Source organism: Anolis carolinensis, unplaced genomic scaffold (genome assembly GCF_035594765.1).
Source record: "Anolis carolinensis isolate JA03-04 unplaced genomic scaffold, rAnoCar3.1.pri scaffold_10, whole genome shotgun sequence".
NCBI classification, from domain to species: domain Eukaryota; kingdom Metazoa; phylum Chordata; class Lepidosauria; order Squamata; family Dactyloidae; genus Anolis; species Anolis carolinensis.
In genome coordinates this window covers 16,477,836-16,492,043 of record NW_026943821.1, presented here as the reverse complement: position 1 = coordinate 16,492,043, position 14,208 = coordinate 16,477,836, and the positions used below count along the sequence as shown (strand labels likewise).

The window sequence follows — 14,208 nt, the reverse complement described above, 5'->3', positions numbered from 1 at the left end:
AAAAGATTTGGGTATCTCCAAAATTATAGACACACTAGCTGTGCCCTGCCACGCGTTGCTGTGGCCAATTGGAATTGCAGTGAATAGCCTCGCTGTTTGAAAGCCTGGCCGTTTTCTACATAGGGTATCCTTGCTAGGCCAGGTTGAATGAGATGGAGTAGCCCCGTGGTTTACAAAGCCTGGATTTGAAGCTGTAAGTTTGTTCAGTGTTAATCAAGGTGGGCCACAAAGGGGTTGATATATGTGTGGAATAACGTGCAGTGTGGTAGAAAGAACTGTTGTGTGGTTGAGGCGGGTGTTGCCATGGATCTCCTTGATTAGCATTGAATAGGCATGCAGCTTCAAGGTCTGCCTGGTTAGTACCTAGAAGAATCCTTTACTGGGACGTGTTAGTTGGGTGTGATTATTTAAGTTGTTTAGCATTGAATGGTCTTGTAGCTTCGAAGCCTGGCTGCTTCCTGCCTGAGGGAATCCTTTGTTGGGAGGTGTTAGCTGGGCCTGGTTGTTTCCTGTGTGGAATTCCCCTGTGTTCTGAGTGTTGTTGTTTATTTAGTGCAGGGGTCCCCAAACTTTTTTAACAGGGGGCCAGTTCACGGTCCCTCAGACCATTGGAGGGCCAAATTATAGTTTTTTTAAAAAACTATGAACAAATTCCTATGCACACTGCACATATCTTATTTTGAAGTAAAAAACAAAACAAAAAGGGAACAAATACAGATTCAATGTTAATCATCATCATCATCATCATCATAAAAATAATAGAGGGTTGGAAGAGACCCCTTGGGATATCTACTCCAACCCCCTTCTGCTTTTGTGCACCACACCATAATCAAAGCACCGCTGACAGATAGCCACCCAATGACAACAACAACAACAACAACAACAACAACACCATAATAAACATGGTTGGAAGAGACCCCTTGGGCCATATAGTCCAACCCCTTTCTCCCTTTGTGAACCAAAACATAAAGCACCCCTGACCAACAATGGCAATAATAATAATAATAATAATAATAATAATAATAATAATAATAATACTGTAATGTTCGGGGTTGGAAGAGTGCTAGCCTTCAAGAAAAATGAATCCATGACAGGGTTGCAAAGGAGGGAGTCTACGTGGCAAGATAAAACGGGAGGTCTCTACCTTTTGCCACAGGCATGCCTCCATTGTTGTTTTGACTCCTCCATCCCAGGTGGGGGAGGAGGCGGAAAAGGAGCATGCAAGGCGAGCAAGGAGGCAGGAAAAGCGTGCACCTTTCCCTCCTCCCTCGCCCCGTGCAGGCCTTCGTCAGAGGCGGCGGCGGGAAAGATGCCTGCAGGGCGAGGGAGGAAAGGCGCATGCCTTTTTCTCGCCCCGTGCATCCCTTCCTCGGCGGCAGCGGGAAAGGTGTGTGTGGGACGAGGAAAAGGCATGAGCCTTTCTCTCTTCTCTCACCCCACGCGCACCTTTCACGCTGCTTTCCTCGGCGGCGGCGGCGGCAGCGGGAAAGCTGCCCGCGAGGTGAGGGAGGAAGGGCACATGCCTTTCCCTCGCCCAGTGCGGCTCTTTCTCAGTGGAGGCAGCGGGAAAGGTGCATGCAGGGCGAAGAAAAGGCGTGCACCTTTCTTTCCTCCCTCACCCCGCGCGCACCTTTCCCGTTGCCTCCCTCGGCGGCAGCAGCAGGAAAGCTGCCCGCGGGGCGAGGGCTGAAAGGTGCATGCTTTTTCCTCGCCTCGTGCGGCCCTTCCTTAGTGGTGGCAGCAGGAAAGCTGCCCATGGTGTGAGGGAGGAAAGCCGCACACCTTTTCCTCGCCTCATGAGGCCCTTCCTCGGCGGCAGCGGCCGGAAAAGTGCCCATGAGGAGAGGTTGACAAGAAACTTCTCCTCCTTCTCCACACCACACTTTCTTGGTAGAGGAGGGAGCCACCACCCCGGGGGCCGGATAAATGGCTCCGATGGGCCGCATGTGGCCCGCGGGCCTTAGTTTGGGGACCCCTGATTTAGTGTCCTGATTTTAGAGATTATATTGTTGTGTATTGTTATTAGAGCACAGTAATTATTACACATTATATTGATAATGTTATATGATTTGCCTGGCACAGGATTATATGAAGCCCCTTCTACACAATGGTTTAAAATCCACACTGAAGTGGTGTTTTTTTTTTGTTCTGTTTTGTTTTGCTGTGGCCTAGGAGGCTGGCTGGCTTTGAAGCTGCAAGGCTGTTTAGTGTTAATCAAGGTGGGTCACAAAGGGGTTGATCTATGTGCTGTCTGTGCTCGGACTGGCCTTTGGCGCAGGCGCAGATGGAGCATTCCAGTTTTTGGGGTTTTTTGGCCCCATGGAGGTTAGGGATGTGTAGTTTGTTTGTAAGAACATAGAGACGTGGATGAGGGGTTGTGTTATCAATTTTCTAGGTTGGGGGGCCTTTAGTTTTGTTGTTTTGCCCGGTGAAGCGATGTCATTCTCCTTTTATATATATAGATATATGTTCTCTCTCTTCAAGAAGTCTAAGAGGCACTTTTGTTTGCAGGAAAGTACTTTGTACTTGAATTTGTAAAACCAGTAGTTCATTACAAATCCATTTTTCAAGCAACCAAAGGCAACTGTATGCATGGGCATCACCTGAATGACTAAATATAGCTATCAACTAGACTACATGATTGGAAATAGAAGATGGAGAAGCATTATTTTCTTTGCAAAAACAAACTAGGAGCAGATTATGGCACAGACCACGAATGGCAAATATCAAAAATAAGAGAGTATTAAATCAGTCATTCTGTTAAAAAACAACCTGAAGAACATCCCTGTAAAATGTCAAGATTTAGTGTAAAAATAGATTTGCCCTATTAAACCTAATTGATTAGGAACCAGAAGGGAGGAATGCAAAAATACATTATCTGCAAACAAAAATGAAAGAAAAGTCTCAGTGAATGGCAGAGGAAATTCTTCAAGGACAAATGAGAAGCACAAGTAAAAGATGTCAAAAAGAGAATCAAAATCCCGAATGTTTCATTGGTTTAGAATTCTTCGCAAAACTCAAAACATGTGTTTTCCAACCATTCCCACTTATATTTAATTTTCCTTCTATCCATGTCACTTTCTTTCAGTTTGTCAAATGTCCTCCCATTTACAAATATTGCAAAATTTCTCATACCCATTTGCAAATTTTGTTTTAAAGAATGAAAGTGAATACTCTCCTCTCCGAATGCTATATTTTTGTATGTATTTTCCAAATGTATCAACTTTCCTAGATAATGAATTTATTCTCTCATCTCGCACCCCAAACATAGGCATATTTTGTGCTGCAACATTGTTAATATATGTATTCCTGTGGACATTTTTTCCTTCTCACTTGCTTTACTGGGTTGCAGACTATAGAAGTCTAGCCATTTTGGAATGTAAATGTGCTTTAATCTTTTTATAAGTGCAAGAAGCATTATATGTTCCATCATCCCCCCAGCTTCTCTAATTGATCTCATCCTGCTTCAGATACTTACCCAAGTTTCATTGGTGCTTTTCACTGTGATGAACATTCCTTTGAAAAAGACATGTATGGTCGACACAGCTTCCAGATCCCAATTGTCACATAATTGGACCACTGCTATAATCCTGAACCAAAAAGGGTCGTTTTGATTACAAAGAGAAGCTATTTCATAAATTCCTTCATAGAGGATATGTCCAGAGGTACCATCAAATGAGGTTAGCATTGCTCCAGGTTGGAGTACACACTCTCCCATGGGCCCCAGGCAACCACGCACACCGTTATGGAGGGAACATATGGCGTCTTCTGGGCAGTTGGTTTTCTCACAAACGAATTGGCCAGAAGCGTGGCAGGTGCAGTTCTTCAAACAGTCTTCTAAGATTATACCATCTCCAGCCTGCAAAATGCACAGCATCAAAAAGGAGACCATGTTAAAAATAAAATGCAAATATTTATGAACAGTACACATAGTGAAATCAAGATAACTCTACAAATATATCTTGCAAAACAAAAAAAAACATTATGCATGTAGGTGCAAATCAACATGTTATATAGGTCTAAGTTCACAGGTACTCAGAATAAAAAAAATATTGTAAGACTACGATTTTGAAAATAATTCTATGAAGAAATGGTTTGCCATCCATGCCGCTAATTCAATTTGGGATCATAACTGCAATGAATAAAATTGACCATTTTCTTGTTTAGAGTGTGTTAAAGCGCTGAGCTGCTGAACTTGCAGACCCGAAAGTCCCAGGTTCAAACCCGGCCCGCTGTTAGCTCCAGCTTCTGCCAACCTAGCAGTTCGAAAACATGCCAATGTGAGTAGATCAATAGGTATCGCTCCGGCGGGAAGGTAATGGCGCTCCATGCAGTCATGCCAGCCACATGACCTTGGAGGTGTATACGGACAACGCCGGCTTTTTGGCTTAGAAATGGAGATGAGCACCAACCCCCAGAGTCGAACACAACTGGACCTTTACCTTATTTACCTTTACCTTATTTACAGTTCAGCCTTATTCTGAACAAAACTCTTTTGTTTGGAAAACAGTATTTTCTGCATAGAAGCCTCCACGAAAAGTTTTTTCCTCTTAAAAATCCATGCACAAATGGCATGCATAATAAGTCACCATGTATGGCATTATGCTTTGCAGAAAAATAATATTCTTGGGCATAAAGATTTTCTCTGCAGAAATGCTGTTTCCTGTAGAAAAGAACTACGTCCACATTTTGTTTACAGTAAGTCTTAGACTGTGAAGATTCTTGTCAGTCGATGGTTCTTTTCCAGAGTTTTGTGACACTCAGGAAACATTTTTTAGCACTTTTGAATATTCTCACCAGTCAAATTGCAAACAATTATCTAATTGCTTGCAAAGCAGCAATAAAAATGTGTTTAATACCTAAAATACCATGCTTAAAGACACTGTAATTATATTTACATGAGATTTTGTTTTATGAGCAGTCATAAGTCACCGACTATTAACTATTAATTGCAGTTTGTATATGAATAAGCTTAATAATTCTGCTTAATGTTTCTCTGATAACTTAGAGAAGCATGTTGACTACTTAGAAACATAAGATAAACTATCTTTGGAAGACTTCCATTACGCCAGTGGTTCTCAATCTGTGGGTCCCCAGATGTTTTGGCCTTCAACTGCCAGAAATCCTAACAGCTGGTAAACTGGCTGAGATTTCTGGGAGTTGTAGACCAAAACACCTGGGGACCCACAGGTTGAGAACCACTGCATTATGCCAAGACAAGCAGCACATTCTCCTCCATTATGTCATAAGTTTACTCGGAGCTCAGAGAAACTTGCTCCTAAAACAAAGATTAACAATATGTAACTTTCCAGATGTTATTGGGCTACAAATCCTATCACCCCTTGCCTTATGTTGGATGGTGCTGACAGAAGTTGTAATCCCACAATACTTAGGGGTCCTATGCTCTTTGTTCCTTTTTCATATCAGAGTAAAAAAAGCTATATGCACACATGAATGGATAATAACTTATAACAGTTTCACTTACCTTGATGTAGCGGCCCTCATGTACACAGCCACAGTTCTCCATTGGCACACATCTGTCTCCATCAAATAGGTAGCCACTGTCACATTGGCACCCTTCAAAGCATTTTTTGGTGCATTGTCCTGGAGAGGACAATCCGTTGCAGGTGAAATCACATGTCCTTGTACATAACTCATAATGGCTGTTGGATGGGCAGGTGAGAGCTGAAAAAACAGACAGGGAAACTCATAGTAGAGGTGACAGAAAAAGGATAACTCATATTGGGTACAAGGTATACGTTGCTAGAAAAATATTTTGTTGACAGGTGGGATAGATTTTGTTCTGATAGCAAGAAAGTGTGATGCCTTGGAAAATTTAATATGGGAAGCTTTTGTTTCTTCTTAAACTTTCTATACAATTTATATTATATCACGTAACATAATATATTGTTTGTACTATACTTTGCTATGCACAGTATAGTACAAACAATACTATACAGTAGAGTCTCACTTATCCAACATAAACTGGCCGGCAGAACATTGGATATGATGAAGGTGTATTGGGAAAATATAATACTTGTATTGGAAACTATATATTGAATGTAATCATGTTAAGAAATAGAAATAGGAGAATATGTAATCACCAGCAGATTGTGTGCGTAGCCTTAAAATACATTCTGCCTAGCAATAGATGTCTCCCCATAGCAAAGACCAAAGTTCACCCTAAGTGCCAGGGACATATGTTAAGTGTCAACAAGAATAGATAAGCTAATGGACAAAAGACAAATTAAGGCTTTTTGGGATGTCAAGATAAGACCTGGCGCCATGAGGGGAGTGCTAATGGCTCTCTGACAGCTAAGATAAGGGGGAACTCCTTAATTAATGAGAACCCCTAAAAGCTGAGATAAGAATTCCAGAGATAAGGCTAATGGAGGGTCAGAGGTCTTGAAGTAGTCTATATTTTAGGAAAATGCAAAGATAGCTTTTTAGTTAAGTGCCGAGTAGGACTTTTTTGACACTAATTGGTGATGGATAATACCTATGTGACGTAGATGGAGGCAGACTGAAATAGTATATAAGGATTTGTGTTCCTTTTTCTTGTACCCTTTTTTCCTGGAGACAGAAGGGTCTATATTCTCACTGGCCACTGAGAATAAACGTCATTTTTTTCTACAGCCACCGGAACTCTCTTTGTCTCATTTCCTCAAGCCTTTGTCTGCCATTTCAGATAAGCGAATATGTTGGATAATAAGGAGAGATTAAGGAAAAGCCTATTAAACATCAAATTAGATTATGATTTTACAAATTAAGCACCAAAACATCATGTTATACAACAAATTTGACAGAAAAAATACTTCAATACTACTACGTAATGCTACGTAATAACTACTGTATTTACGAATTTAGCACCAAAATATCATGATGTATTGAAAATATTGATTACAAAAATGCGTTGGATAATCCAGAACGTTGCATAAGCGAATGTTGGATAAGTGAGACTCTACTGTACTTTGTTGTGGTTTATGGCTATAATCAGTAAAATTCTGGCCATTCGGTTTTGTCAATAGATGTAGAATATGGACCCAATTTTAAAAAATCATCTGATCATACACATACTTGTTGCTGATTCAAATAAAAAAATAAAACAGATAATCATTTTTAAAATCCTAAAACTTGAGTCTAGTAATCCCAAAGGGCAATGAACTGAGGAAATCTGAAGAAAAATATCCAAAGCCTTGATGTGCAGTGTGTTTATAGAATATTATAAAAGTGCAAACTCACGACAGAAAGTGTTTGTTCTCCAGGCACCAATTGTAACTCCAGCAGCCTGGCACGCAGCAACATAAGCTTGAACACTCCGACAGAGGGTCTCTCCTGCACCACTGGATGCACACATTTCATACAAACAACTGTTGAAGTATTCAGCAGGATTCACCAAGGAGTGGCAATCTTTGAAAGGGCCTGTTGTGGCTTTTATTATTCCACAGGAACTCTCTGGCTGATACGGTGCTGTCTTACTTGCATCACAGATGGGGCATTTGTCCCCACAGCTATCTACACAACTGACACCACCAATTGGAAGTTTCCAAGAAATACCAAATTCATCAACACTCTGGGTACTTTTCCCATCTGGTAGAGTGAAATCATCTGACATATCATTATTGAAGTTACCACATAGGCCACTGAGATGTCCTTGATATGTACTAGGTACCGAGACAAAGACATAAGAGGAGGAGTCATAAAGGATTTTGAGGCCAGAATTAAACTGGAGGATTATATTGTTCCCTTCTTGGTTAGCCCAGAGTTTCCCATCAGTTGTACTTAGTGGCAAAGTGTAGAGTTCTCCATTCACCTGTATTAATAGCAAAGAAAATTAAACTATAAACACTGCCATTGGTACATATTTGCAGCGCATATGATTATAATTGGAGCCTCCGGTGACACAGTGTGTTAAAGCACTGAGCTGCTGAACTTGCAGACCGAAAGGTCCCAGGTTCAAATCCGGGGAGCGGAGTGAGCACCTGCTATTAGCTCCAGCTTCGGCCAACCTAGCAGTTCGAAAATAGTAGATCAATAGGTACTGCTCTGGCGGGAAGGTAATGGTGCTCCAATGTAGTCATGCCGACCACATGACCTTGGAGGTGTCTATGAACAACGCCGGCCCTTCAGCTTAGATATGGAGATGAGCACCAACCCCCAGAGTAGGACACAACTGGACTTAACAGAATGGTAGTAGAGTTAGTAACATTTTCACGCTACATCAGACTGTCGTAGAAATGTATTCCCCCAAGAATATTTGATGTCATTTCAAACTGACAGAAAGTTGGCCAAGGCCTCAAGGTAAAGGCTTGGCACAAGCCTCAAGGTAAAGGCTTTACCACAAGTTGGCCACCTATGATTATAATTAGTTTAAGCCATATATTTTCCAGGAAAGATAGGACCTAAAGCATGGAGGGAAATTTTCTCTCCCACCTTGCAATCCATCCTCTGTCATATTTCCTAAAGATAAGGTTGTAAGATCAGTAGGTGAGTCCAAAAACCTGAGACATAGGATGTTTTTAGGATATGGTCCTAGATGAGAGGGGTTTTTTTGTGTGTGTGTCAGGAGCGACTTGAGAAAATGCAAGTTGCTCCTGGTTTGAGAGAGTTGGCCATCTGCAAGGATGTTGCCCAGGGGACACCCGGATGTTTGATGTTTTACCATCCTGTGGGAAGCTTCTCTCATGTCCCCGCATGGGGAGCTAGAGCTGACAAACGGAGTTCACCCCATTCCCAGAATTCAAACCACCAACCTTTCGGTCAGCAGTCCTGCCGGCACAAGGGTTTAACCCATTGTGCCACTGGGGCTGTTAATATTAATCGGGTGATTTTAATATGGACACACTCTGATGAAATCTTAAGCATCAATACAAATTGCATGTAGTCTTCCATTCAAATCAATGGCACCAAAAATAAGGGAAATATATATTAATACACTTTTCAAGACAGATGTATCTCCCAGATATTTCTCTTCCTTGCCCTAAGGACTAGAGAAAGGGACCATAACCTAATTTTCAGAGTCAGCCATTGATATTTGGCAATCCTGGTTCATGAGGTTTGAAGAAATAAAGGAGATGCATGTCTCTCTAAAATCATTCTAAGAACGTTGGGTTAATGTTGTCAATATTTATTTTCCAAAGAGACAAAACTCACGGTAAGACTTACCTTGATGTTCCACTTCATTGCTTTCTCAAGAATAGTAATGTATTCGTCAAAAAAGACCACAACTTTCTTGGTCAAGGACCTTTCATTCTCCACCAGAATAGAAAAGTTTGCCAACTTAGAAACTCTCAAATGAACTTCAGCTAAAACATAGGTGCAGGTCCCCTGGAAATCATAGGCCCGTCCATCAAAAGTCAAATAGTGAGATCCAGCAGTCACAGTGCATTTGCCACAACCCACAGGATGGCAACCTTGGATGCCATTCTCCACTTTGCATTCCTCATGAGCGCCACATGAAATATCTTGACATTCAACAACTCCATTGCCAGCGCAGCGGCAGTGCTTCTGGCAGTTTGCAGTGGGATAGAACTCCTCTCCCTTCTTGTAGTATTTGCCCTGATATGAACAGCCACAGTCGCCAAGAGGAACACATTGATCTCCACTCAAGACAAACCCAGAATCACAATAGCAACCTTCTTTGCATGATGGTTCACAGCCATAGGGAGAAGAGAGACCATAGCAGGTTGCTGGACAGCCATTTCCACAGAGCTCATAATGAAAGTTAGGTGAGCAAGAAAGACCTAAAAGAAAAGACAAAGTAGAACATGGAGAATTTCAAGTTCACATGTAAGTTCTTTTAGAGTATTTATTTATTATTTTATTTACAGTATTTATATTCCATCCTTCTCACCCCAAAGGGGACTCAGGGTGGATCACATTGTACACATATAAGGCAAACATTCAATGCCATATAACATAGAACAGAGACAGAGACAGACGCAGAGGCAATTTAAACCTTCTCCAGCTTCCAGCTTCCTGAGGGTATGCTTGATTCTGGCTACAGGGGAAGCAGCTGCTTCATCATCCACTGCGACAGCACTTCCTCATTCCAACGGTGGCTGGATGACTTTTATGGACTATGGAATTCACTGCCCATTGAGATTAGGCAAGCCCCCACTTTATTAGCTTTTAAGAAAGACTTAAAAACATGGCTCTTCCGTTGTGCTTTTGGAGAGTAACTGTCATATACTTCTTTTGTTACTCCCCTCCAACATCTATCCTCTAGACTGTTCCATTATCTTATGTCCCTGGTCCCCGTGGTTTTTATTCTTATTTCTTTCTCACCCCGAGTTTTAACTTAGTGTTCATGCGGCCTGCCCTTGTTTTTATTGCTTTTTTGACTTTGTGCTGTAATGTATATTATTATCTATTGGATTGTTTAATTGTGTTTGATATGTTGTTTTTATATTTTGTTATATTGTATTGTTCTGGGCATGGCCCCATGTAAGCCGCCCCGAGTCCCCGTTGGGGAGATGGTGGTGGGGTATAAATAAATTATTATTATTATTATTATGGTGTCATAAATTAGCCTCCCCACATATAAGTGGTACCTAAATTTCCTACTTGATAGATGCAACTATCTTTCGGGTTGCTTAGGTCAGCAATGAGCAGGGGCTATTTTTTATTTTTAATTGTTGGGTATTCACCCCGATACGGGCTGGCCTCGAACTCATTACCTCTTGGTCAGAGTGATTTATTGCAGCTGGCTGGTAACCAGCCTGCGCCACAGGCTGGTTCTCAACCTGTGGGTCTCCAGGTGTTTTGGCCTACAACTCCCAGAAATCCCAGTCAGTTCACCAGCTGTTAGCATTTCAGGGTTGTTGTATGTTTTCAGGGCTGTGTGGCCATGTTCTAGAAGTATTCTCTCCTGACATTTCACCCACATCTATGGCAGGCATCCTCAGAGGTTGTGAGGAATGGAAAAAACTAAGCAAGGAATGTTTATATATATCTGTGGGAAGTCCAGGTAAGCATTTCTGCGAGTTGAAGGCCAAAAGATCTGGGGATCCACAAGTTGAGAACCACTGTTCTTTGAATACTGCATAATGATTATATGTGAGGGACAGATTTGAAGTTATTACCTCTGCTAAATTAAAATCAATGGGGTTCTGGATTTTTTGGTCTAATGATCTTATTGACATATTATAATTAACTGAGAATGAATCAACTCGTGCATTTGTGTTTTCACCATAGCTCCAAGTCCATGAACCTTGGGCATCTGAAACTTTGGTAGCTCCGAAGGTGAGTTTTAAAATGGATTAATAAAGTTTTGTTACTACAAAGTATTTATTGATTAGCCTAGAAAACTATTTTCATGCCCTTCTCTGAGAAGGAGCCACAGTCAAGATTTGACATAATCAGCCCTCTAGAAGGACCTTCAGAAGCAGCTCCATTTGAGCTAGAATTTCAGCAGACTCGTATAATCCATTTCAAAACAGATAACATGGTTTATCTGCTTTGATAATCTGGATTATTTGACAGTGTAGAATGGGCCTAAGATGCAGTGGCTGAGTAAAGTGAGAGGAAAGGGCACCCAGGTGTTTGGAAGAAAAGAGTCTCTGGATGGTGATGGTAGTGGGGTTGACCTCAGGCAGATATTTATCTCCTTTGTCAAATAAATTTTGGAAGGAAAAATATCAATCAAAACATTATAATTCAACAAAACAGGAGCATAAACCCTTTTGCAACATTATTTTTTAACACAAATAAATGTTTTTGTGTGTGCACTTGCTCAGCAATTGCTTACAGACAACTACACAATGAGTTCAAGAGATGATACTTACTGCAGAAAGAGTCCGATCGCCATTGTTCAACCTGGATGTCCAGGGCCTGACAGGCTGCCAAATAAACACTGATGGCATTACACAACGTGTCGTGCTGACCATGGTACTGGCAGGTATCAAAGACACAATCATTAAAGTAGGGAGTTGGGTCAATGATGCCATGACAATGTCTGAATGGGCCATCCTTTTTGATGAGGATCCCACAGTATTGGTTACCCTGATAGATGAGTTTCTGTTCCTCTCCACAGACTGGGCAATCAGTGGTGCAACCCACAGAGCAACCCGGGGCCTCTGCCACCTTCCAGCTCTCTCCAAACTGGGATACGCTAGAAGCTTGGTTCCCATTCTTCATGATCAAATCATCCTTGGGGTTCATATTGTAGTTGCCACAGAGGCCACAAAGGGCATTGGAATAAGTGCTGGGCACAGACACTTTGACATAACTCTTCCAGTCAAAGGTTACTGTCAGGTCAAAATTGGTCTTGATGAAGGCCTCATTCCCACGGATGTAAGCCTGTATCATGTCTTCATAGTAGAAAGGCAAGTTCACAAAAACATCATTCACCTAAAACAGAGGCATTTAATGCATCACTGGATGAACTCTTTGAGATACTCCGCTATCATGAACATATCTGACATGACATCATAGACTATACAATCTGTAAATCTCTGGTTTCAAAGACAGTTGAAATGTGAATCTTTAGGGACACTAACTTCCCATTGGTCAGAATGTCTTTTATGGCCCCAATAAACTGGACCATGAGGTTGGAACCATTTTGGTTCAGTCTCTTCTCCCTTTGTTCTTCAAGCTAACAACACGTCCTGCCATCTCTCCTGGCAAGATGTAACTATTTAGATGTTCGTTATTTTTCCTTTCTTATTTTTCCTTAGAAACCAGTCTAGAGTAGACTAGACAGTTCCCAAGACTTTCTATCTACAATGAAGTTCTTTTTACCTGAATAAATACCTTTTTGAACTTTTATTGAGACTCTGCAGTCCATTGCAATCCTAAATGGCCAAAGGCTTCTCTTGCTCGCCCCGTAAGTAACTGCTGCATTTGAAAGCTTTGCTTTTGCTACTCTGCTGATTTTTGGTAGAATGGGTTAAATTGAGTCTAACTGCTCAGAGATTACCACAACACCCCCCCCCCCCCAAAAAAGACAAAAACTTCCATATAGATCCACTCATTTTCCTAATGTCAATACCTGAATCTTGCGTGGATGCTCCTGGCTCAGGACAATGGTTACATTATAAGTCTTCAAAGTTACCACTTTAGTGTAGGATACCCTTTTGTTGCCTCGGTTGTTGTTTTCCACATCCACAGTGAAAGGTGTAAGGGTTTGGTCATCGGCGCAATAGCCTGCCAGCTGGTAGACACAGGTCCCCATGAAATCATATCTTTTCCCATCAAAGGTAGTATAGTGCGGATCTCCAGATGCTAAACAAGTAGCAAACCCAACAGGAAGACAGCCTCGGACCCCATTGTCCACTGCACACCTCTCATTAGCTTTGCAGCTGGCTGGTTTGCAAACTACAATCCCCAGGCTGGAATCACATGTGCAGTGAGATTCACAATTCTCATCGGCCCAGAATTCCTCCCCAGGTTTATAGTAGAAGCCATTGTAGGTGCAGCCACAGCTCCCAATGGGCACACACTTGTCGACACTGAGGACATAGCCGTCGTCGCACTGGCAGGTTTCCACACATGGTTCATGGCATGAAGAGGAAGCAGTGCGGTCAGAACAGGTAGCCGTGCAGGCATTGCCACAGAACTCATAATGGCTATTTTCTGAGCATGGCAAGACTGTGAGACAGAAAGAGGGGAGGGTAAGACTACCATATGTGAAAGGCAGAAGGAAATCAAGAGATATAGCACTGTAATTACACTGTATTAAACTGTATTACACTGTAGTGTAATAGCACTATAAACACCTGGACTGTGAACAGAGTTTTGGTCGTGCAGAGATGGAAGGAACGTCTTATTCTAATGCAAAAAGAGTGGCTTGTGAACATCTGCAATTGGTCAAAGTGAACAACCTGTCAACAATATGGGCAAATGTCAGTTGTAAGATTAATTAATTGGAAAAGTGTTATCAGAAGTGTTAAATTATATCATACTAGCTGTGCCCGGCCACACGTTGCTGTGGCGTTGTCTGGTGGTGTTGGTGAGAAATTGTTGAGGTAGTGGTGGTATTGAATGTCTGTTGTATGGTTGTCTTTATGTTTAGTATGCACATTGAAGTGGATTATATGGCAGTGTGGAGTCAAGATAATCCAGTTCAAAGCAGATAATATAAGATTCTAAATGGGTTATTTAGCTGTGTGGAAGGGCCTTGAGTTTGCACTGCCATATAATCCAGTTAAAATCTGATAATCTGTGAAAGAGGCCTAAGTGAGGCCTAACTGTGCCTGTCCCCTGGGC

At 41.8% G+C, this 14,208-nt stretch overlaps 1 protein-coding gene across 1 annotated transcript in view; it reads right to left on the bottom strand.

The window, feature by feature from the left end:
* The window catches only part of LOC100555024 (Fc gamma binding protein), a 42,346-nt gene that overhangs the window by 987 nt on the left and 27,151 nt on the right, over positions 1 to 14,208 (bottom strand). The window contains exons 12-17 of the mRNA XM_062962522.1: positions 12,992 to 13,590; positions 11,787 to 12,351; positions 9,166 to 9,743; positions 7,243 to 7,813; positions 5,486 to 5,685; positions 3,479 to 3,859 (exon numbers count right to left, since the gene is read on the bottom strand). Of these exons, the coding sequence (XP_062818592.1) occupies positions 3,479 to 3,859; positions 5,486 to 5,685; positions 7,243 to 7,813; positions 9,166 to 9,743; positions 11,787 to 12,351; positions 12,992 to 13,590 (2,894 nt within the window). The remainder of the gene's footprint in view (positions 1 to 3,478; positions 3,860 to 5,485; positions 5,686 to 7,242; positions 7,814 to 9,165; positions 9,744 to 11,786; positions 12,352 to 12,991; positions 13,591 to 14,208) is intronic.